At 39.7% G+C, this 25,444-nt stretch overlaps 1 protein-coding gene across 6 annotated transcripts in view; it reads left to right on the forward strand.

Annotated features, from left to right (window-relative positions):
- Window positions 1-25,444, forward strand: part of IQGAP2 (IQ motif containing GTPase activating protein 2) — a 128,093-nt gene that overhangs the window by 56,731 nt on the left and 45,918 nt on the right. For 2 of the 6 annotated variants that reach the window (XM_039384532.1, XM_039384533.1), the window contains exons 3-9: window positions 8,143-8,299; window positions 9,548-9,625; window positions 11,407-11,483; window positions 16,473-16,540; window positions 16,869-16,982; window positions 20,803-20,984; window positions 21,639-21,726. In XM_039384532.1, coding sequence (XP_039240466.1) covers window positions 8,143-8,299; window positions 9,548-9,625; window positions 11,407-11,483; window positions 16,473-16,540; window positions 16,869-16,982; window positions 20,803-20,984; window positions 21,639-21,726 — 764 coding nt within the window. Of the gene's footprint in view, window positions 1-8,142; window positions 8,300-9,547; window positions 9,626-11,406; window positions 11,484-16,472; window positions 16,541-16,868; window positions 16,983-20,802; window positions 20,985-21,638; window positions 21,727-21,926; window positions 21,945-22,285; window positions 22,450-22,956; window positions 23,045-25,444 lie in introns of those variants that run through there. The other 4 variants (XM_027709943.2, XM_027709944.2, XM_027709947.2 and 1 more) reach the window with 4 other exon arrangements.

Consider the following 25,444-nt stretch of genomic DNA (forward strand, 5'->3'; position numbering starts at 1 on the left):
AAAGGGTGGCTGGAATAAAACAGATTAAACCAGCACACAGTATCTGTGCTGCCATCTTGTGAACCAGAATTTTAAAACACCTTTAAGATTATTTTGTAAATATGGAGTGTTGTCATGGCAGCAGATATCTGGTGTGGAAAAATGTTGCTGACATGATTTATTGCTGGTTTAGTGTGCTATAGGGGGCAGGCAAGTCGTCACTGCTGCTTGCTTCTGTTCATCTGAATTGAACATGAAGTTCATCAGAAGGGCTTTGATCAAGGAAATGAATGTCGCAACAAACTTTATGCTGGCTTGCGCAACTCAACCAAATGCTGTAATGTGCAGTGAGATCTGTATTGTTTTAATACTTATACACAAAGAATCCACACATGAATGTTTCATAGCTTTCAAGTGTAGCTCTTGCTGAAAGTCAGTATCCTCCGTGGTGAAATCATAATTGTGAAAAGTTGAGATGCTGCTAAATCTAACACTAGCTGAAGACCCAGAGACATGCAACTTTGAATTTGAACTGACTTATGGTGTGTAAAAAAAATTGACAAATGCAAGTTAATCCAAAATCTCTTTCTAAAGGATTTGACACCTATTTCATGTGCTGAAGTTCTGAGATTTTGTGTTGCCTACCTACATGTGGTGTCCTCCATGTTGCTGCTTTCACGTTACTTCTTTTATGCAACATAAGAGAACTGGTAACTGAGATGACCTATATCCCACCTTTCTTCACCACATTGCTCTGGTGATCCACATTCACAAAATTTGATTTCTTTCAGGCTGTAGTGGGTTGACCCTGGCTGGACACCAGGCACCTGCCAAAGCCTATCACTTCCCTCCACAACTGGACATGTGAGAGAAAATACAATGAAGGGTTCATGGGCTGAGATAAGGTACGGGAGAGAGATCACTCAACAAATACTGTCACAGGCAAAACAGACTCAAAATGGGGATATTAACTGAATTTTTTACTAATAAAATCAGAGCAGGATAACGAGAAGTAAAATAAATCTTAAAAAACTTTTTCTCCTGACTCCTTCCTCCTTCCCAAGCTCTACCTCCTCCCCCACAGCTGCACAGGGAAGTGGGAATTATAGTCAGTCCATCCAAGGTTGTTTCTGCTGCTGCTAAGGTAGAAGAGTCCTTCCCTCGCTCCAGCGTAGGGTGCCTTCCACAGGAGACAGTCCTTCATGAACTTCTTCACCGTGACTCCTTCCTATAGGCAACAGTTCTCCATGAACTTTTCCACCATGGGTCACTCTTCCACAGGGTGCAGTCCTTCAGGCACAGGCTGCTCCAGCGTGGGTCCCCCACAGGGTCACAAGTCCTACCAAGAAACCTACTCCAGCATGGGCTCCTCTCCATGGGTCAGCAGGTCCCTGACATGAGCCTGCTCCAGCATGGGTTTCTCCACAGGTTCACAGCCCTCTCTCTGGCAGCCACCTGCTCCAGCATGGGTCTCCTCCATGGGCTGCAGAGATCCGTCTGGTTCTTTATGGTCTACAGGACACAGCTGCTTCACCATGGGCTTTACCACGAGCTGAGGAATCTCAGCTCCAGCACCTGGAGCACCTTCTCTGTCTACTTCTTCACTGACTTTGGAGTCTGCAGAGCTGTTCTTCTCAGTATTCTCACTCCACTCTTCTCTGGCCACAATTACATCTGTGCAATAACTTCTTTTTTTTTTCTTCTTAAATATGTTATCACAGAGGCGTTACCACCATTTCTGATTGGCCCAGCCTTGGCCAGCGGCATGTCCGTCTTGGAGCTGCCTGGCATTGGCTCTGCCGGACATGGAGGAAGCTTCTAGCAGCTTCTCACAGAAGCCACCCCTGTGGCCCCTCTGCTGCCAAAACCTGGCCATGCAAACCCAATATACAGACAAAGTAAGTTTTTAGGATGGATAAAACTTGCAATGCAGTAGAAACTGTCACTGGGGTATGAATCTAGAACCTCAAATTTAGAAGATGATGATTCGACGGTATCTGGCTCCAGGAGTAAGTTGGCAGCAGAGGGCTGTAGCTCTGATTTGAGCCAAGGCTCCCAGCTGTAAGGAAGGTTTGGGCCTGAATGCACCAGAACACGAGGGGGAGAAAAGGGGTCTGAAGAAAGTAGTTTTCTCAGCTGCCCACTGTTCTCTTCACAGCCTCGAAATCAAGCCTTCAAGCTTGTGCATTTTTTTTATACAACTCTTACTTTTTGCCATGATGGTATTCAAATTGTATATATCTATTTTCATGGAATGGCTGGAAGTTTTGCATGCATTTGCTCTGGAAATAGCCTGTGGCTGTTTGTGAAATAACCTTTTCCTTAGGTTCCTGGTTTAGGAGGTGTATCATGCTAAAGCTTGATAATGAGAACAAATTCCAAAGTCAACACACTTAACTAACAATTCAACGCTGACACCCCCCTACACTACTCAGCCAAACAATACACCTAGATTTCTTCTACTGCTCTCAACCTCCCTTATGAAGCAATATTTAAGGGAATGTTGGCAGGTAAAAATATCTCTTTTTTTGTCTTAAAAAAGCAAATGAAGAGTTAAGAGATAGGATTTCCTAACAAATCTTTAGATTCAGAAAGCAGAGACATAATAATGTGGAACTTTAAATGATGAATTCATATGCTTCAGACTGCATATATTTCTGAATATTTTCAAGTAAAAGTTTTGACTTAAAAATAATCCTACTACTTCACAGACATTTAAAGTTAGAGTCTAACATTTTGTTTTGAATCTGATTGTTATTATTCTTATTTTCTAGCAACAAGATTTTTTCAGTCTTTCTTTGGAACAAGATGGCCACATTGTAGTTTCTAGGTCAGCAGTCTGTTTCACTTTTGCTAAACTAGACTGAAGAGCTGTGGTTGTGAGCCAGGGAGGTAGTAAATGAGTGGTAACTTATCTTTACCTTTTTCTCGCTACAACTTTTTCATAGTGGCATGTAGTGTTCTGACCTTTGGCTCTGGAGTCCCATCTTTTCTTTTCTAAAGGTCTGTTTCCCACAAGGTAAAAACCTGGTCTCCTTGGATCCACATCTTGCAGCATAAATCCAAAAGAGCAGAGCAGCACAAGTACTGATTTTGCTACAATATTCACTGTGTGCCAAATGTGAGGGGCATTGGGTGTGTTGTACAATATATTCTCTTCTCTGCTGAACAGACACCAGCATTTCCAGTCTCTTGACCTATGCATGTGCTTTGCTGATCACACAGATTGTCAATGACAACTTCATAATTGGCTAAGTCCATAGTGCAGCACTGGTGCTTCTAGTTCCCTTGACCTTGCCTTGAATGAGATTCAGTGGGTGTTTTTTGGTTTAAAGTACAAGTCTGAGCTAATTGTACTGCTGCTGTTTTTACAGAATGGCAGAATGGATAAGGTTGGAAGGGACAACAGTGGGGTCATCTGGTCCAACCTCCCTGCTCAAGCAGGGTCATCCCAGAGCACATGGCACAGGATTGCGTCCAGACGGTTCATGAATATCTCCAGTGATGGAGACTCTATACCCTCTCTGGGCAATCTGTTCCAGTGCTCAGTCAAATGTGGAAACTGGATCTCTTGGTGAGCAGCATGCTCTTTACTGCTTTTGGGTCTGGCATAGAAGTCATCAACGTTATCGTGCCAGAAATTCACTACTGAACGGCTCTGCTTCAGATTGTCAAGAGTTAAAACAGAGTTGGGCAAAGCAAAAAAAATTGTACCTCAATACTCACCCCTAACAGACTATCCAGTACAATGTATTGGAACTACAGTTTTGGAGATATATTTTCATTGATCAGATCTAGATTTGGTTTTTTGTCTAAGGCAAATCCTTTGTTTCTGTGCTGGCCAATACTGCAGTATTATGAAAATAAAAGGAGGCTGCACTTATCTATCTATAGGAAAATATCTGCTTATGCATGTTTGATCCAATTATAAGACTAAAACTGATATAGGTAGCAAATTACAGCTAATTTTTGATGGTGCTACCCAGAACTTCTGTGATACGCTGTATGCTTTAGTCTGCTTCCTGAAATTGGCTTTTGTCCCTCCATCTTGGAGTGGGGTTTGCATTTAGCTTTGAGTGACCAAATAAACCATCATGTTCACCACCGTATCGGTTTTTCACAGTTTACCTCTTTCACTAAGTCACAGTTATTAAAAGTACAGTATCAGTTATGGTATTGTTGTAGAAAAAGAAATGGCAGAAATGTATGTGCACCCTTAAAAGCTATAATAGTAATTCCACAAGCCTTATACTGAAGAAAAACATACAACCTAAAATGACTTACAGACCCTTCATCTCGTATGGCAATGGTATTAACTACTCTTTTTGGGCAACAGTTTCTGCAACAGACTTAAACCTGGTGCTGATGCTGCAGTTCTGTGTGCTCAGGAAAACAGTGAGTGAGCCAAAAACAATGCTGCTTCTTTAGCCCTGAAGAAAAATAAATTGCTCCAAAGGTACCTATAAATCCTTACTGTCACATGGATATTCTCTGTTTCACTTAAAGAAACAAAAGTACAAGGATTTCTAGTTTTCTCGGCCCAGTCTCCTCCTGCTGACAGCACCATGTCATATAATAACCTTCATAAACTTGGCAACTGTGTCTTAAAAAGCGAAACCTCACCAGGTTGGAAGCAATGTTTCTTTCCGTTTAAAACCAGAAGTGCCTTTTAATTGAATCAGGTAAAGGAAACAAAACTTCTGTAATTGCAAGAAGTACTGGGGAGAAAAGTGCTACAGATGAGTTGGTTGACAGGAAGCTCAACATGACCTGGCAATAGGCTCCTGCAGCTCAGAAAGGCAGTGATGTCCTGGGCTGCATTACAAGCAGAGTGGCCAGCAGGTTGAGGGTGGTGATTCTGACCCTCTGTTCTGCTCTGGTGTAACCCCACCTGGAACACTGGATCCAGCTCTGGGGTCCCCAGCACATGAAAGACATGACTTGTTCTGGCAGGCCCCAGAAGTTATCAGAGGGTTGGAACACCCCTCCTGTGAGGACAGGCTGAGAAAGCTGGGGTTGTTCAGCCTGAAGAAGAGGAAGCTCTGGGGAGAACTTACAGGACCTTCCAGTACCTACAGGGGGCCTAGAAGAGAGCTGGAAAAGAACATTTTAAAAAGACATGCAGTGCCAGGATAAGGGGTAACAGTAGAGAAAGGGTAGGTTTACATCAGATGTTAGGAGAAAATTTTTTACTGCGAGGGTTGTGAAGCACTGGAACAGAATGTCCAGAGAAGTTGTGGATGCCCCATCCCTGGAAGTGTTTAAGGCCAGGCTGGATAAGGCTTTGAGCAACCTCGTTTAGTGGAAGGTGTCCCTGCCCATGGCATGGGGGGTGAGGAACTAGGTGATCTATAAGGTCCCTTCCAATCCAAATCAATTTGTGTTTCTATGACGTCTCAATAAATTCTAGGAGAGAGTAACAGAGTTGAGCAGCTGTTTGCATAACTAAGTTACAAGGTTGTTTGTATATTAGCAGGATTTAGTTCAAATCCTGAGGTTTTTCCTTCCTCAGATTAAACATGTGCGAAACAGAGTAAATCCTTTCACAGTAGATCTTGTTGTAGCTAAGTTCTGCAATTTCTAGACAGTGGTAAAACATGTCTTATATGTAGCTCTCTTCTCAGTCTTGGATACTTATTGCCAAGTGCTTTAAGTTACAGTTGCCCTATTGCAGACCCCTGACTTTTTCTAGAATAGATGCAACCTACAGATCTTTTGCTACAAATGGAAAGAAACTCTGCATCTTTCAGTTCTCTCTATTTCTCCTTTTTTTTCCCACTGAGTTACTAACATTCTCCTTCTAAAAAGAGACTTGTTTCCTTTTATGTTTATCTGGACTTGTTTTGACAACTGTATTCTTCCTTTTTTTTCTTCTTTCTGCTTTCTTTGCATCCTCATACTGTTTCCTGTTTGTTCCTCAGGGTACTGCATTTACCCACTAGACAGGGTAGCCTCTCTATCCAGAATGGATGGTTCCAGATTAAAGACTCATCACTATACTGGGAAAAATCCACAACTGTTTTAATGTTGTTGAATTACAGGAGGTTTGAAAAGCTGAGGAGCAGCTTTCACTTTGGATCAGCATCTCATTTAAAGCTTGGGGAATTACTCAATTTTATATATAAATAGCAAATTTTTGTACTGTAAAGAAGAACAGGGGAGATGTGTGTATCCTCAAAAACAGTTCCAATATAATACTTTCTTTGTGCCCCAGACTGAAGATGTCAAAAAAATCTTTTCATAAAAAAAATGAGAATTTGAAGGGCAAAGAATCCATTGTAAGGTACAAAATGCTGCTCTGGGTACACAATTCATATCACTGGAGCTGGCCCATTGGAACACCAGAGGTAGCTTCAACTCATAGTGAATATTGCCTGTGGCTCAGCAAGCTCCTCCTGCTTATCTGTACAACTCTTCTTCCAGAAGACACATTCTAGGAAATAAATTCTTTAGGAAAAGCTAACTGGATTATGTGAAAAACACATTTGCCTGGAATATACTTTCTTTGTTTATTCTTCCTTGTCTTCTTTTCTGGAGAAGACAAATGTTGTGACACTTTGACTTTGTATGTACCTTTATTTAGTCTATAAAATAGTAGTAAGGGTGACTTTTGGGACCTTTGGCATGGACCCACAACACATGAACATGCAACACAGGACGGAGTCAGGAAGCTTGTTAGGAATACGATTCTCCTCACTGAAGCAGCTTTTATACTGCAAAATATAGTTCTCCTAGTGATACTTGCTCCCCTCAGTTTTGTGTGATGTTGCCTCAGATTTATGGGTGTTGGTTTTCTCAAGAGCTATTAGGGTAGTCTGTGCTTCAGTGAAACAACTTTCATGTGTCCTGTAACAAATCCAAAAGTGTAATGAAGTAGGACATTTGTCTAGAGTTTTAATCTGAAACCAAATGATGTAGTGAGCTTTTTTCTTCTCTGTGGAAGAGTAAAAGCTGGCTTGTTTTCAACTTGGATCCAAGTTTTCTGGTTTCTGAAATCACTCCTTTGGAGGTGATGTTAGACTTGTAATGCTGTCTCACAGTGACACTGCCTTATAGTGACAGTAAGTAAAGCGAACTAGTGTCTTCAACTTTGTTGTTGCCCTTCATCTTTCTTCTTTGTGTTGATATTAATGTCCTAGCAGCATCAGAGATTGACTGAGTAAAATAAAAAAAAAAATACTGGGAAGAACTAAGCTGATTTAAAGCTCTTGTAATGTGATTTAGCTGCTAGAAGTAAGAATAATATCACAGAGCCAAAACACTTAGACCACCAATGTAAGGAATTTTTGGTCTAGTGATTAGGACACTAATCTCTTTCAGCAGTGCCTTGGAAACAATTTCTCTAGGCTACTCAATATAAAAATACTGGATAATATGGTTTCATGTCTGTTATTTGCCTTTTGAACTGTTTATGTATTTAATTAATTACTGTTTTCTGTGTAGTCCCATGTCTATCACATCTTAAGTCTCAAATACGTAACTACTTTACCACCTTGGAGGATTTAGTCACTGTCACTAACCAGAAGCCGTGTTTCAGCCAACTTACTGCCAAGCAGAGCTCAAATGCATAAAGTACCTTGGACTTTTCAACAAAAAGCTTTCTTCCAGCATTGTCACTGTGTTTCATGGGTGACAATGGAGAGCTTCTGTGTGTTGCAGGAGGAGAATAATCTGCAGGAGTGCTCTGTACTGAGATGGGCATTGCTGTGAGCTTGTGTTGCAGAGCACATTGGAACCAGCTTCACCCAGCCCACCGCTGGCCTTGATGTTCATGAGGTTCAGCACTGGCATAGCTATCAGAGTTTTTTAAATGCAAACATCAATAATATACAACGTCCCATGATTTCTTCTAGTTTTCAGCTTAGATTACTGTCTATTCAAAAGCCTAGTGCTGCTCAAAAGATTTGAGTTGGACCCCTTAGGTGTGTATACTTCAAAGCATGCTGTTTGGTTCCTGATGGGTCATGATCACATACTGCAGACATGATTTTCTAATCGTTTTGATCTGCCATGTGAATGAATATGAGAATTTTGCCCTTAGTCCTTGCCCTTTTCTGCTGTGATTACACTGTAGTAGTGACACTAAAAGGACAGTGGTTGTGGGCAAAAGGTGCCACTTACATTAAAACACTTACATTAAAAATTTCACAAATGTCTTTGTAGATGGATGGAGGTCTGCTTGGACGAAGAGCTGCCCCCAACTACAGAACTGGAAGAAGGCTTAAGAAATGGTGTTTACCTTGCCAAGCTTGCAAAATTCTTTGCACCTAATGTGGTGTCAGACAAAAAGATCTACGATGTGGAACAGGCACGCTATAAGGTAACACCTTTCTCAGTTCTTTCACTGTCAAGACAAAAAAATAAAATTTTTGTTTTCCAACTGTGAAACATTACCAAGCATGCTTGGTTAATTTTCAGTATCTCTCTTGTAAGACTGTTGGGACTAGATGGAAGACTGACAGCAGTAAGAAGCCAGCACGATAAGTTAAAAATATTTTACCCTTAGAAAAACTCTGCTGGTGTCACTTCAACTTTTTAAGGCTGAACGAATTACACTTCTGGCTCCAGGAAGAACATGAGCTTTACCATTTATAAAATTATTTCTCATTAGGAATAGGAGTCAAAAGCAATTTGATAAATATTCCAAACTTTTTTCATCTTGTATAGGAGGATATTTGACATTCACTTCATTAGATCTGTGTGTTTATTTCATCAACTTTAACACTGAAAAGCAGAAAACAAGCTACTAGTAACTGAGCTTAGCTTGTTACCTGTGCAAGTCATTTGTTATCTCCAAGATCCTTGATAATATAGAAATATGTACATTCATACGCAGCAGTTTCACTATGGAATGCATTGTCTCAACACGTAGAGCAGGCAGAAAAAATTTGAAGTGGACATTTTTAAGGTGTATATAACCGGCTCTTGAGAGCTGAGAAATTACTTAGGTCCCATATGGTTAACAGAACCATGGTTAAGAATTCTGTGTACATTTAAATTCTTCTCTTGAAAATCTCCAAAACCAGACTTCTGGTTTCTTTTCTTGCTTTACCATAAAAAATGACATTAATTAAAAAAAAAATATATATATATACTCTCCCACTTTACTCTTACGCTGCTTGAATAGGCTGTAGGGAGGGTCAGGTATTCATGCAGAACTGAAGATTGACTAAGACCATGTTATCTGTTGTCCTTCGCAACAGTGCCTGATCAGTGTTACCACATTTTGGTTCCTGGTATTTGACATCCAGCCTCTACTCCTGAAGCTCAAACAACTACTGAAGGACTGTACAAATTTCCACTTCAATCCTGGTCCACCCTGATGTGTACAAATCTGGCTTACATAACATGAAAGAAAGAGCTGGACTCGGCATGGGGCTGTTGATGTGTTAGGATGCTTCATTAGCAGGATTGAGGCTGTTACACTTTGGTCTCCAGGTTCAAATAAGAGAAAATTCCTTGAATTTAGCTTCAGGATCTAAAACTGGGAAACAACAGGAGGATCAATAACTAGAGTTTTTTTACCTAATGTGATTTCTATAATCTTCTCCTTCTATTTTTCTAATAGAGATCTGGCCTTCATTTTCGGCACACTGACAACACTGTGCAGTGGTTAAGAGCAATGGAGTCCATTGGTCTGCCTAAGGTAAGCCTTCAAATTTTAGGATAAAAAGTGGCTCAAGTCACTGGCTCACTAAGACCCCCTTTCTTCTACTTGAGCGTAAACAGTTCCTTGCTGTAAGTCTACAGGGAAGAGGTAATTCTGAAAACAACTCTGAAAAGAAGGTAATGTCGAAAGCAGTGGGAGTGTCAGTTCTGTGTTGCTGCTGCCAGCATGTGTGGGCTGAGGCTGCTGTGGATGATTGCTGTGCGTGGAAATGCTCAGGGTGCTTCCCCTGCGTGAGGACAAATGGGACACTAGCAGTGTTTTAACTAAGTCTTATTGCTAGTGCAGTCTCTGTGCGGGCCTGAAAGGAATGTGGTTTAAAACAGAAAATTTAAATATTTGCTTCCTTCAGGTTACCTCTTCGCATCGTGCCTCTTGCTGCCTCTTCCTCTTAATGTACATCCCCGTTTCTCTGCCTCTACCCTGTTTCCAGACTGCTCTTGCACCTTCCAGTGCATCCGCGTGACTATGCTGCTGCTCTCCTTCCACCAACTGCTTTCTTGGGTCACCTCTTATATTTATCTTCCTCCTTGCGGGTCTTCACTTGTCATCTCCCCCCTCTGCTGCTGTTTCTGGGCACCAGTGAGTCTATTTTGGATGAAAATCCTTTAAGGAAGGGCTGTGCGGAAAGACCTATGCTGCTTGTTTGGACATTTTGGCACCCACACACAGCCTGAGGTGAGCACTTTGTTGCCCAGGCTGCCCTGCAGCTGCCTCAGGGTGCCTGAGTGATGGCAGCCACGGTGCTGCCTGATGCACCACAGTTGGGCACAGCTGAGATGCTCAGGCAGCCTTTAGAAGAGCTACATGGACTAATGGCCAACCACTGTAGGCAAATTCAGTGCAGGTGCCCATATGCAGAAAAGGGCATCCATGGCTGCAATCAAAAATGCCATAGAGATGAGAGGGGTCCTGCCTTTCCCAGGTGAGGGATTTTTTTCCCCTTAGTTTAGTCCCTGTGTCCTGTGTACAGCAGGGATCCACCCTGCCATCCCTCCTCTGACAGATTATGTTTCTGTTGCAGAGGATGGTCATGGCCAAAAGCTTTCCCAATTCTCCCTCACAAAGCTGTTTTGAGCAAAAGAGGGCACTGTGCTCCTGTCTTACTCAGTCTTGTCCTATGAACCGTGGGACAGTGCAGCCCCATGTGCTTGGCCTGTATTGGAAGCATGCTGCCAACTCTCACAGTTAACTAACTCTTTTATTATATTTTTGTGGAGAAACAGTGTTTAGCAACTGGGACCAAGGCCAGGAACAAATTAGTGGTAGAATCAGAATTGGAACTTATGATGTGACTTCTTGGCTAAATTCTTGCCTCTCTCTAAATATCTTTGTAAATGATGTATTCACAAAACGCGGGGTGCTGGCAATTAGAATCACGCACTTTTAAACCATACTTGATAAGTTTGGTTTTCAATGAGGCTTTGCAACTTGTAACTGTATTCCAGGTTTTGGGTGTCTGTAGGAGGACAAGCACTACTGGCTGAGCTTATGCCAAAGGACCTTTTCTAAAAATCTTGTCGAAATGCTGTCTGCTTATCTTTCTTTTTCCCCCTCTCATTAAGTAGCTTTTATGCTTTATTAAGTTCTTCCTTATGAAAACTACTAATAAAGTTAAAATAAGATCAGAAGAGACTTGATTTATAACTGTATAGAAGTAACAACTGAAATTCTCTAAGTTTAAGGTATGGTTAAGCAGAGGAAACTTTTCTGCTCAGTAACAAGTCTTCTTATTTAACTGTGCGCTCTTTGCTTTTTAGATCTTTTATCCAGAGACCACAGATGTCTACGACAGGAAAAACATCCCTAGGATGATATACTGCATTCATGCTCTAAGGTAATTGGTGATGCGAATAAAAGTTATAGTAGCTGCCAAAGCTGGGAGTGTAAGTCTGCAAATGGCTTTAGGGTAACCAGTATGTCAAAATCTGTCAGAATTTACAAGTTCATTAATTTGGAGACAAAACTTCAACTTTGTCAGGACTATTGGCCAAAGTATTTTCAAAATAGAAAATAAGGACTATTGAATTTAGCACAGACACCTTTTTTTCACTAGTACACCTCTTCTCAAAGTGCACATGGAATTTCAAAACACATACTGCAACAGAAATCAAATAAATGAACAGAAACTTAGCAAAATCTTAGTATAACCATGGTGCAGATGTGCTGATCAGAGTGAAAATTATGATGAACTGACATGTTTCTGTCCCAAAAGTGAAGTAAATAATTACCATATTCTGAGGTAATTCACATAAAAATTAACATTTTCCAAGATTTCAAAATTCTAAGCACCTCAATTTTGAAAGTAAAGTCAGGGAGGCTTTGACCATACCACTAAAAATAGAGCTTAAAATTTTTTTATGTCCTGTCTTAAGGTTTTTTTTGATGTTTAGCACAAAAACATCTGCCCTTTGCTGTTCCTGGTGGGAAGGACAGTGGTGTTGGCAGACAGCTCCATCCTCTTGTGGCTCTCCTAGCTCATTTCCTGCGTGTGGAGGCCTTTTCCTTCATTACTTTCTTGTAACTAAGCTTTCAGAGAAAATAATTAACTTACACCTCAAACTCTCCTCTATGTTTGTAACAGTGTTCAAAGGCACATCAGCTGCTCTAGGGCTATCAGTCAGAAGCTATTCAATACATACTTTATTGAAACATTTTTAGGGCTAATCCTTGAAATTATGTGCCCCCTCTTCTACTCTGGGATATGCACACACTGTCAATAAATAGCACTTAATCTGATAGCCCAGTATTTCTTTTTCAAGTCTTGACCCTTGAAGTTATTATACCTAGCGTAATGTTAACAGGGCAGTGTCACCAGGACTATTTGAGAGTAGTTCTTGCCTATAACTTGGTAGTGCAGTCTGTTTTGACAGCGAGTGCCTTGTGTAAGCTTGAAGTGATTTCCTACAGAGGATGCACAGGGCTATAATGTTAACCAGCTCAGGCTGACACAGTGGGCTGTATGTCCCTCTAGGCACGTTATGGGCCAGCTCAAAGCTTTTGCAGGAGGTGGAATAACACATTTAGTTTTTCCAATGTTGCTTCCTCATGTATGGAGGAATCCATACAATCTTTGAAATGACCGTAAATCTTTTATCTTGAACTGAGTTTTATATGGGTTGACCTTCGGTAGAAGTTTTTCTTTCTTCATCTTGACATACCCCAGGATTTATCCCAGTATCAGAATAAGTCTGTGTTCTCTCTAAGCTTTCACTTCCAACTTTGTCTTGTTTACGTTACTTTTCCTTGCTGTATATCAACACAAAGCTCTAACTCTGTACTTATTTTTTTTTATTTTATGCTATTATTTTAGAAAAGGACTTTATATCAAATGTGTCATGCCACACCAAATAGACCTGCAATACTTTCACTTATGATGCTTTCCCATGAGATTGTAGGCCCATGTGCCTGCATATGATACAACATTCAATAACAGAAGAAACAATGATTATGTTTTACTTATTTCCATAACTTTTTCTACAATGCTTGCTGTAAGTCCTTCACTGGAGTCTTTTAAATCAAACTCTAATGTCAGTATTGAATGGTGCATAGACTACATTGAAAGCTGTCTGGGAAACAACAGAATTAAGGACGAGGAACTTGGCTTGGCCAACAGTGTTCTTAGTTGGGTTGGCATTAGAGGAATGCTGAGCTGTAGGAGTCTAGTTCTGTTCCCCTTCTGCTGATGTTTAAAGTACTAATCTGCTGGTGTCTGTACTCCCAGCTTCATGCCATGTACCCTATCTTCTCTACTTTCTGAGATTGCCACAGCACCCTCTCCAGGGAATCAGTACGTGGTTTGCTGACCCTTGTTGCTGACCCAGTCCATGTCCCTGTGGTTCTCAGGGTCCTACAACCCAGCATTGAGAAACAGCAATTGCAAGCAGGGTTTTCACCTTTGCAGTGGTAGCATAGGTGCATGTGACCACTACATAAAGAATCACCACTGAGTTTAAATGTTAAATTCTGATGCATCTTGCAGCACATGCTAAATTTTCAAAGGCTCATAATTTGGAAATATAGAGCACTCTCTCAGAGAGGTGGGGGGTTGATCTACTTTGTCTTCTATCTTAGTTGCTATGAAGTCATTACTCTGAAGCAACATTTCCAACAAAACTATGTAAATTTAAAACAAGGTATTTTCTTCTTCTCATTCTTGAAAATCCTGAAGCCATCTTTAGTTCAGATTTTTCCTACCTGAATTCTTTTATGTGCAGTCAGCGTGCATAACTTAAGCGTTTGAAATTGATAAGACCATTTACCACTGCCCCTTTAAGAGCCATGAAATAGCTTTAACTGCAGGTAACAGGAGCAAGAAGTTCCATCCAAAAAGTGTATTTCACATCTGAAATAATAGCATTTTGCAGGGAAAGCCATCGGTAATTTGATGTTTTGATGATCTTTGAGCTACTAGAGGGCCTGAAGATAGACAATGACACTAAGCATGGTGGTTTATATATATTTTTAACATATGCCATGTTTCAAGTCTAAAATAAAGACCATTGCACTTACAGCACATGGGACGACCTGTGCTGTCAAATACAGCATTGCTCTGGTCAGGAAGGAGTGACTTAGCAAACCGTTTCTAGACTCCTGTTAAATATAATTACTTCTTGCTTTTCTTTTGTTGAAACATTAATCCTGGAAGCCTGACTTCAAAAATATGAAGGAATGGGTTTCATTTCTTGCACCATTTTTTTCTTGTGAAAGATGATTTGGATTTGTTCTGGGACTAAATACAGTTAAGAACAGCTTCATTTAAATAAAGGTGCTAACAGTGATTCTTGTTCATAAATAGCAGTGCTTAGGGATATTTTTTTCTTGAAAAATTCAGTTTTCAAGTTATCTTTGCAAGCAGATCACTGCATCCTAGACAAACTGTCCCTCTGAAGCTGGACAGCTTCATTGTTTTCCTAGGAAATAGTAGAATGACAAGCATGCTTTAAAAGAAAAAGCACACTATTTTCAGATCTGTTTTTTACGGCATATTATACATGAGCTAAGCATAACACAAGACCCAGGAATCTCTGCCTGATATGAGCTGCGGTTCTGTGTGGGTGATGCTTCATACTGGAGGGAGTTTCACCTGGGGACTGTTCTTTCCCCTTTGTTTCCCCCCTTGTTTCTGATGCCTCATATCCAGCTTCCTTAACTACAACGTCTCCTGCTTTTGACTCTGTGGTTCCCTGAGGTTCGACTTACACTATAAAAGCATTAAGCAAGCTGTTTCAAGTGAAATTATACCTTAAAACAGAGCAGAAGTGTCTTCATGTTCCCTGCAAGACTCAAAGCGCATTTTCAGCACCATCTGGTGGTTAATAAGTTCACCCATAACAAAGGAGCATAGGAAGTATCACACCTGGCTCAATATACTCCTGGAAGTGCTGAACAGCAAAAAAAAATATTCTCTAATGTTCATAACACTCTTTCTTCCTCTGTCTTTTTATTTTGGTGACCCAAAAAAAGAACCAGCACAGCCCTGTGATGCCACTGATCTCCATAACTGTTTGTTTGACCCCCAGTGCTTCAGCCAGGATTGTGTCCCTGTCTCAAACTTAGAGTAAAATCTCTTTCTACCAAGAGACTGGAAGGCAGATCAGGGTAACAGAGGAACCTGGCTCATTACTGTAGTCACGGGAGGTTTTCTCCTGCAATAGCTAACTTGCATTTCAGACAGCTTAGAAAGGAGACAATGGCAGTGGCAATGATTTTGAGTGGCTGCAAAAGAGTGACAGCCTACATGAGATCTGTTGTTGTGTTCATCCAGATTGTGACAGAGCAGAGGAGTAGCTATGGTAGCATGGAAGATAAATGCTGATTCTGTGTGCTCCGAGCAGCTACAAATACTTGTTTTGAAATCTCATCCTATAATTTGCTAATAGCAAAAAAACCCTCTACAGCAAAACACAAAAGGGAACTTCTAGATATCAAAATCCTAAACCAAAATACACATTTGCAATGAATGAAGTTGGGGTGCATAAGTTAAAAGAAAGGTGGAAAACAATCTATTTGGAGAAATGCCTTAAATAAGTCTTGCTTTTAATGTCTATCATTTTTTATCCCTTCTTGATAAACTCACTTGTTTATTGAATTTCAGTGATAAATTTTAGAAACATCAGGCTTTTGCAGATAAATACATGCCTTGTGATTTAGAAGGTATTAAGAAAATAGGTGTGTATTTAGCTATTTTTTTTTCAGGTAGCACCCCAGAGCTCTAGGAATAATGACTACAGGTATTTTTCATGCTATATTGAAACAAAAATATTAGTTCTTGGATAGCACTTTAAATTAAGCTCTCTTTATTTTCCAAAATTTAAATAGCTAACGACACAAATATATTTGAGATGGTCTTGGATGGACTTACAGGTCCTTGTTTCTCTATGTTTAGTAAGGAGGGTGTCAGGGATTTTTGTGTCTTTGGCTATTCATTACAGGGATGTAATAATGCAAGTCAAAACAGCACATAAGTCCAAAGCTATAAGGTGTACTAAAGTACATTCACATTTTGATTTTTTTTCCCCAATACTAGCTTTTGCATTTCTTTAACTATCTGTTACTAAGGTTTTTTACTTGTTTACACATCCCCTATGATCTGAGATACACTGGCAGTGCCTCTCTCTTAGAGATGCTGCTTGGAAATAGAAAATATTTCTCCTTCTGTAAGACTTAAAAATACAGCATAAAGAAAATTGTAGGTAATTTATTCTGTATTGGCTTATGAAAGTCAAGGTTTAAATGACAAGTTTCACAGAAGTGCTTTTCTCTTGTACAGAAAAGCAAACACCTCAACCACATGCACTTTAAATTCTTTTTTTCTTCTTTGCAGTTTATATCTCTTCAAACTCGGATTAGCTCCACAGATCCAGGACCTTCTGGGAAAAGTAGACTTCACAGGTAAAAAACTGCTTTTCTAATCATCAGTTAGATGTTGTTTCCACCCTGTAAATCTGCTAACACTGTACATATTTTCTATTATTTCTCTTCTGACAACATTGTTCCAAACACATGGGAGGCTGCTATTTTTAATGAATGTTGAGTCTCTGAAGGACTGAAGGGAGGAAGTTTGCAGGGAATACTTGTCATATCTCAGATTCTTTCAAAATGGGGAAGAAAACTAATTAGAAGCTCTGACCAAACACCCATGTTTGTAGGTATGGTGATACATAATGAAACTCTTAAGCTTTTGTTCTGATAATACTTCTTTTTTTGTGTGTGCAAATAGAGGAAGAAATCAGCAATATGCGAAAGGAGCTAGAGAAGTATGGTATACAGATGCCATCTTTCAGTAAAATTGGTGGGATTCTGGCCAGTGAATTATCAGTGGATGAAGCTGCATGTAAGTGTGGATCTTGTGTTCTCTACTGAATACTTGACAGAATGCTATTAAAATATTTTCTGTGTTTTAATTCACCTACTTTGCCACTTAATAACTATAAAGAAAAGCAAGCAGGTTTTCACTGACTATCATGTTGCTTCACTGTTGCAAGACCTCTTGCAATTTTTCAGTCTGTGTTTTTTAGTATCTCCATTGAACCATAGGAAATGCACCAGAAGCAAAGATTTCTCAGATTAATTTGGATGGGTTTAATGTTTTGGTAGCTAGTGCTCCTCTAGAAAAATGAATTGGGGTCTGTGCATGCATCTGCACCATACGGGTACAATGTATAATGGGCCATGGGAACATACTGTCTTCTCTGTGGCTCCTTTTTTTCTTTTTTTTTGGTGGGGGAGAGGTTGGGTGGGAGAGGCTTTTTCTGTTTTCCTAAAACACCCAAACAGGTTGCTGTGAGGACAAGTCACTGTTCCAGACAGACAGCTCTCTCATATACCGTGGTGTATATGTGGAGTTTGCCTTCATGGACAGCTTTCAATCTGTCTGACCACTGCTGTGTGACCCATAGCGTGGTAGAACTCTGCTGGGGGGTAGGTCCTGCTGATGCATCTGGAATAAGCTTTGCCTTTTTAAGGGAACTGAACAGTTATGGTCCTTCTGAGTCTATCTTGATCAACTTCCACTAAAAAACAAAATTAAATTATTTTTTTGCTGCCCATGCCTACTCATCTGTAAATCCGGGTGATTTTCTCTATTTAACTTTTTTTTTTTGGTAGAATAAAGCAATATATTAAAAAAAAAATTTGCTTCAGTTTCAATTACATGATATCGAGGATGTTCGCTTACATTGACACTTGATTCAAGATTCTAGCCTTTTTCAGAAGGGCAAACCAAACAACAAAATGGTTGGCTTTAGTATGTTACATTGCGACTTTGTTAAACCTTGCAAAGTAGCATAATTCAAACAAGCTGATTCATGATGTTTCTTAGTGTGAGGAAATTTCCAGAGCTTAATTTAAAACACACCTGATGTTGATTCATGTTGTCTGTGTTGTATATTTTGAAACCTGCTTAATATGTGCATACTTCTCCAAAGCTAGCTATTAAAACGCTGCTTTTGGAAGTGGGGGTAGTTTGTCTTCTTTTTTTTTTTTTTTTCCCCTTTTTTCAGCAGATTTTCAGAGATTTAATGACTAGAAAACACTTTTACAGGGATCTTCATTCTGAAGATGAAAAGGCTGGAACGTCCTTCTCTGAAAGCCTTATTATAGTGTTGAGGATTTCCTTTAACTTCTGAAGTGTTTTCGGTCTTAAAGACAGGGTTTCCTGATGCTAGTTCTGTCCCTCTGGGCAGGGATTGTGCTATAGATAACATGCTCTGCCTCAGAACAGGAAACATCTGCTATGGGAATCCTCATACATTAGTGAGGTTGGATATGGAGACCCTGCCAGAGGAAGGGCTCTGCCATCCTTCTTCCTAAATGGAGTATGCAAAAGGAGATATGAAGTGAAACAACTGCTGATGACTCCTACTTTGGTGCCAGCAACAGTAGAAATCAATGTGCAAAGAGTAAGCTTAAGTGCTTTTGCAGACAGCTTATTCCACAAGCAAAACCCCTCTGTTATTCCATGCTTCTAGCCTGCTCTTTCAGTCCAATCTCACTGTTTCTCTTGGCAGGTGGGTTCACACCTACCTGTTCACTTCTGTCCTAATCTTGAACCTATCTTTTGACTACTTTTTGCTAGCTCCAGTTAGGTCAGTGATGCCTCTTGCATCACTGTGGAAGAAATTACGTCCTTCCTATGTGTTTTGTCATATCAGTGTGTTGGGGTGATATGTCTTCTAAGAAGGACAGTGTTCTCTTAGCCCCTTGAAGCTGATATGGGTGTACACAGAATCATAGAATGTCTCAAGTTGGAAGGGACCCACATGGGATAACTGAGTCCAACTCCTTGATTCTCATAGGATTACCTAAAACTAAACCATATAGCTAAGAGCATTGTCCAGATGCTTCTTGAACCTTGGTGGGTTTGGTGCTGTGACCACTTGCGTGGGGAGCCTGTTCCAGTGATTGACCATCCTCTCAATGAAGAACCTTTTCCTAATATCCAATGTGAACTTTCCCTTTTCACAAAGTTTAATGACAAATGAACCAGTGTGTATCTCTGCTTGTATCTCCTCCACCATGCCAGCTGCTTTTATTTCCCATCTGATACTGTGCTGAACTGATCTAGAGTGAAATCATTTAAGAACAACTTCCTGGCTTGAACTTAGTGCTAAGATTATCCAACAAAACTATGCAAGTTGTTCCAGTAGCTGCCATCTCTGAGGATGTATAGCTTCACTTCATGCTTCATTTGCCCCTGCTGAATTTTCAGTGATCTGCTCTCCCGTCTTACTTTCCTAAATTTGTACACTCCTTTGTTTTCCTAAAACCTCAGATCTGAAGCATCTTTCATTTCTTTCATAAACTTAAAGTCTCTAAACTCAGATATTTAGTCCCTCAGTTAAACTTAATCCAAAGAAAAGGTTTTTACCACTTTTCTCCGTTTTATCAGAACCATGCCAGGGCCAGGTAGCAAGTACTGATAGAATAAAAAACATGGCTGTTATGTTCTCCCTCACACATACATCTCTTAGGTGCCATGAAAGTAAATCCTAGACAAGGTGCTGTGGTGATAAACGGGCAGCTGTGATGTTCCTCCTTTGGGATATGATCTGGATATACATTTATCAAGAATTACACTTTCTACAGTAAAGTCTGTAAAATCTTTGAGATTAATGTGCCACCAGTCAGTCATTGGTGTCTGTTTGTAGTATGAGGGTCCAAATAAAGTGTAGCTCCAGCACAAGTCCTTCATCTCAACTGATCTTAGGGCCATATGTGTGCAGGAAACAACTGGGAAGGGTGTGTTAGTCACTACTCTACACCTAATTCATCTGCAAGTGGTTTTGAATTTGCACACTCGTGCAAATTTAGTGTGTGAAAAAACATGAGAATTTTTTTGACTCTTAAATTCTTGGGAGTCAAGCATTTGTTTAATAGTTGAAGTTTTCTCGTTTCCTCGAAGGAAAGGTTTAACACTTAAGCTGATCAATGCCCGTAGTGAGTCCTATGGCACTTTTTCCTCTTTTCCTGGGTAATAAATTCTGATAACCCTGCAAAGCCCACTGGATGTTCTTTGCCTCCATTTGAGGTTTTGATGTCCTGTGGCTTTGTAGATGACAGATGGGGGGACCGTCACATTATGGTCTCTCAGGCACCGCAGTTGTTCATGGAGATCCTCATGTTCAAAGAACCAGTTCTTCCCAGGCGCACTTAGATGTGATATGCGGGGCTGCACCCTGTCTGGGGCATCTTAACTGTATTTTTCCAGAGAACAAGTCTAATGGAGTTTGAATTTCCTTGTTCTTGTGTAGCATCTTTCAGATACACTGAGTTTAGACAATACTTTTATGTCTTTTATCTTTACAAACACAAAGCAGCTTTAAGGTACCAAAAGTGCTTTCAATTCATGCATGTAATTGCCTTCTAAATAAAATAGGACTTGAATAATAAAATATAACTAATTTTTTATTTTCTGTCAGTAAAATACTAACCCCTGGTTGGGAGAAGAGTGAACATGGGACAGACAGCAATTTTTGTAATTTGAGTAAACATAGAGTGCTGCAGTCTAGAGGAAACATGGAGGGGGATGTTTGAATGGGAATCTGTAAATTGTTGAACGCAAATTAAACACTCATTTCAAATAAATCAGAAGAAACAGTGAGAGTTTTGGTGTTTTTGCTTCCTGAAATTCAGATCCGTGCTTTAAATTTCAGTGCATGCAGCAGTAATAGCAATTAATGAAGCTGTTGAGAGAGGAGTAGCTGAACAAACCATTGCAACTCTGAGGAATCCAAATGCAATGTTGCTCAACGTGGATGAGGAACTGGCACAGGACTACCAGAATGAACTCTTTGAAGCTAAAAGGAAAAAAGAATCAAATGCAAGACTCAAGGTAGTGGTGTTTTATTAGCACTCCTAGTACACATGTTCCTTCATGTTTCTTCACATGTGGTAGCATTACTGTTTTAAAAATTCACTTAATTTTTAAAATCAGTACAATTAGGAAAAAAAATTCACACTAAATAAGAGAAAGAATGGTAATGTAACAAGCTGATAGACAATTTTATAAGAATACGTTTACTCTGAGCATGGTGTAGCTTAACTTTGCCCAAAGGCTAAAAATACCAGAAGACTTAAAACTAAAAAGGACTGTTTTTCCACCATCAACTCCTTCAGAAAAAACAAATTTACTGTTTAAAAAGTTGTAAAAAGAATGATACGCCTTTTTGAATATAAAATATAACCTCTGCCACAGACCTTTAGTGTGAAATTATTTACTTTGTTCTTTTATGTGAGAGCTAATGATTTCTGTTAAAAATGCTACCATGTATTTGCATGGCTATTTTACAGGAACCAAAACATTGCTCAGCCAAATTGCTTGGCCAGTTATTACAAGGTGCTAATTTCTTTAGTTCATGTGGTCAACAAATTCCTTTAGAAATACTACCAGCAAATACTTTAGTTGATGCAGTTTTAATGACACCTGCTAATAGCTTTTCTCTCTGCAAATTGTTTTGTGTGTACTAGCAACAATTTTTTGTTTTCTTAGAATGGCACAATCTCTGATGAAGAGAGAGATGTCTATGAGGAGCTGCTGACACAAGCTGAGATTCAAGGCAATATCAATAAGATAAACAGTAAGCCATTCTGGATCCTTATGGAAGTATGCACACAACATGTGATCTCCCAGAGTCCAGCTGAACACAACTTGAATCCACCTGAACAAACAAAATATTTCTATGGAAACTTACAAAATACGCACAAGTAGCTAATATATGTCTACAACTGTTTCTTCGTGCTACTCCTTCTCTACTAATCTTTCGGGAGAGGGAGGCTAATGTCTGTGTTTTTTGCTGTAAGGATTCCTTGGTTCAGAATCAAATAATTTATTGCCTGCTCTGTTTCCTTATGTTCCCTTTGTGTGCAGAATACTGTAAATTTTGACCCCCTCTTCTATATAAAGCCAAAATTCATTCATAAGCTTCCACTTAGCTGTGGCTGAACTGCTCCCACATAGGCTCCCACAGATCCAGAGACTTCCTTTGTAGGACTGGACTTGAAAGAGATAATTTTCTGCTAGATAAAGATTGCCACCCTAGCTGGCTTTTACAAAAAGTGAGATGCTGACAGCAATGGACTTTTTTTTCCCCCCATAAAAACCTTATTTGCTGTTTATAGGCGTTGTTTTCATTTCAGTTCACATAGCTTTAGTCCAAGTGAATAAGGCTATTGACCGGCAAGATGAACTGGCACTGATGGCAGGTTTGAACCGTCCTGCTCTGAGCCTACTTCAAGTTCTGCCGCAAAATTCCTCATGGTACCTATTGCAATTGTGTGATTCTAAAGAACAGAAAATACAGGTAATTGAATGGAACAGGTACTATGTGTCAGTTTGCACTTTTTTAGTTGATTTTAATCCAGAGAGAAATTATATCTTCTCTGTCTTCAACATCACTTATGAAAAGTTTTATAAAGATTTCAGAATAATTGATGTACTGATCAACACCAAAAAACTGCATTTGCTCTAAAGAGCATGGTGCCCTTATAAGTCATTACTAAGATACAAGAAGAAAATTTGAGATATAACATGAAGCTTCTAATACTTCGTTTTCAAAATTAATTATAATTTGAGCACAAATAAAGGTAATATTGAATCACTAACAACAAATTAAAGTGACGATTGGTTTTTAAGGAGAAAATATATAGGTACAGTGAAAATCACAGGAAAATATTAATGCTGTGTTTACTGTGCCATTGTATTTGACACATAGATGATAGTATAGTCCCAGTGTATCATCATCGGGCTTTATCTCTTTCTCCTATCAAACTTAAAACCATAATTCAGTCTTGTTTTTCTGATCTGTTAGATAGCAGGGATTCCAAATATGCTCGACAAAAATGAAATACAGAAAGAAGTTAGTGTTGCCAATGCTGAAGCTGAGGTTCACAAACTTAGTGAGTAATATTCTTTTTTAATACTGTTTTTTTTTTACCATCACCATTTAATTATGTTAAGCTGATTAATTGAGTCCACCATTTCTTGCACATAAACAAGGTTTCTCAAACTGAAACCATATGTGTTGCATTTTATTCTGGCAATTGTTTGTCTCGGTGTCACAATTGCCAAGTCACCAATCTGTGCTGCATTGGGTGTACTCTTATCTGAAATAGGTAACACTTTTTTCCTGAGACTAATTTGTGCCACTGATAAACACATTGGCTAAAACTGAAGACAGTGCATGGCTTGGTGACTTGAACAAATATTTATCAGTGCAGTATTAATCCTCACTTGGAAGCGATGACCACACTTGCAGAATTAAAACAGAATGATCACATGGAAGAATATTTTGCAATCACATCACAGAGGGAAATTATTCTCACTTTTAGACACATGTATCTGAATCTAACCTATTCTGTTAAGAATACCACATGACACAAGTTATAGTTCGTAAAAAATATAGTTAAGGGGGATCTAAATTTGCAGTGCATTTATTGCTGCTTTTGACTGTAAACTTCTTTGCTAGGAAGTTAACCTTTGGTTAGTCTGCTGTCTTTTCATGCTGCGTCTGGGCATGGCTTAATGGCTGTTTTGTCTCTGGTACTGTTTCCAATGCTTTGCATGCAGGCTGATTGCTCTTGTAATGTGCCTAAAGGCTGTACCGTGAGGTCAGCTTAAGCCAGAAGATAAGTTTAACTTGATCCCTTATATGTTTGCCTCTTTCAGATTAGTTAGCCATGTTGAGGAGTACTTTCTCTGGAAGAGTTACCTCTGGGTAAAGGAAAGGAAGATGAAAATGTGATGTGTGAAAAGCATTAACAGCAATCTGGAGAGAAACTTAGTTCTTACGATTAGTGGGTTTTGTTATGGGACTGTGAGCAACATAGTGTGTTGTTCAGTTTCAGAATAAGAAATCAGTAGCTTGGTTATTGGCTGCAGAACTAGTCTAGTACATTTGTGGACCTTGACTCTTTTCCTCTTTGCTCTTTCCTCTAAAAATGCATGCACACTCTAGCTGTGAGAGCCTTTCCTTTTTCTAACCTCAGGAATAGCTTTCAAGGGACAACATAGCCCCGTATGACTTGGCTCCAAAGCAATTGAAATGTGAGGTGAGGAGCTGTTTTAGGTGGACCTGTGTACTTAAAAAGGTTTTCAAAGTCTTTCTGTTATGTAAATTCTGAGTGTTGCTGCATACATGAACTGTGGATGGTGTCTACTGTACAAGAAGTCTTATACAGATTTGAGCAGTCAGTGGTGACTAAAAGTGTTCCCTGGATAATAGTACACAGAAAAGCCATATGATAAGGTGGAGGAAATAGGGATTATTGATGGAAAAGGTGTTTGCATAATTGCTATTCTTTACTTGGCCACATGAGCTCTAACCTTCAAGGTTACTTCCCTTTCTGCAAGACCAGAGTAGTCCCTTGTACAGCGTGTTCCTGGGTGTGTCCTGGCCTGGATTTCTTCAGAGATGGCTCCTCCAGGTGTGCAATTATGGTGGCACTGACTAAGCTGAGAAGTGTCATAACACTTCTGCAGCTGCCCATGTGGGAAGTGGTTTTCAGCATTTTTCTGCTGGGCTTCAAACCTGTAATGAAGTCAGTTCAGCAAAAAGCAAAACAGGCAAGTTGTTCAGGTACCAAAAAGGGTTACACTCACACTTGTCATATGCCTCTGTTGTGGTCTGTTTAAATGAAAATCTGAGCTCTGTAGCAAAGGGATTAATTTCTATATGGCAGTGCTTGTGAGGACTGATCTTCCACACTGGCAGACAAATGAGCAGGTGTTGACATGCAGAGAAAGTTCTAGAAACCATAGCATGTGGTTTTCCATTGGTTCAGCTACTGCTTTTCTGGCAGAAAATCCCCACCCTCCAGCATATTTGGATGATTTCTACCAGGCCTCCTGAAATCTACAGTAATAATTTTGTTGGTGTTGCAGGACAGGCTTGTTTTACCTAGCTCGATTAGGTCCTGCCAAAAGAAGGAGGTGACGGAGGAAACATGGTGCAGAGGGCAGGGAGTATTTGGGGTGAAGCAAGACTGAGGTGCTGGAGCTGACATACCTACTAATACCTGGTGCAAACGAACCCAGGAGAAGTTAGGTCTTTCTAGGATGGGGTCAGTTCCTTGTTTTGTGTTAAAGGGACAATAAGCAATGTCTCATTTCTAAAAGTCCAGAAACTTTAAAGTCCTCCAGTCAATTATTTCCTACATACCTTTGAACAGACACTGTTTTCACAACATTCAGCAGTTGTCTTGAAATATTTCACAGAAATACTTTTTTTTCTCTTATGACAGCAAATTACATTCTTTGGAATAATATAATTGTCATCCACATAGCATGAAGAGCAAATG

The sequence above is a fragment of the Pipra filicauda genome, unplaced genomic scaffold, assembly GCF_003945595.2.
Source record: "Pipra filicauda isolate LSUMZ 115617 unplaced genomic scaffold, ASM394559v2 scaffold35_size7292922_pilon, whole genome shotgun sequence".
Taxonomy (NCBI): domain Eukaryota; kingdom Metazoa; phylum Chordata; class Aves; order Passeriformes; family Pipridae; genus Pipra; species Pipra filicauda.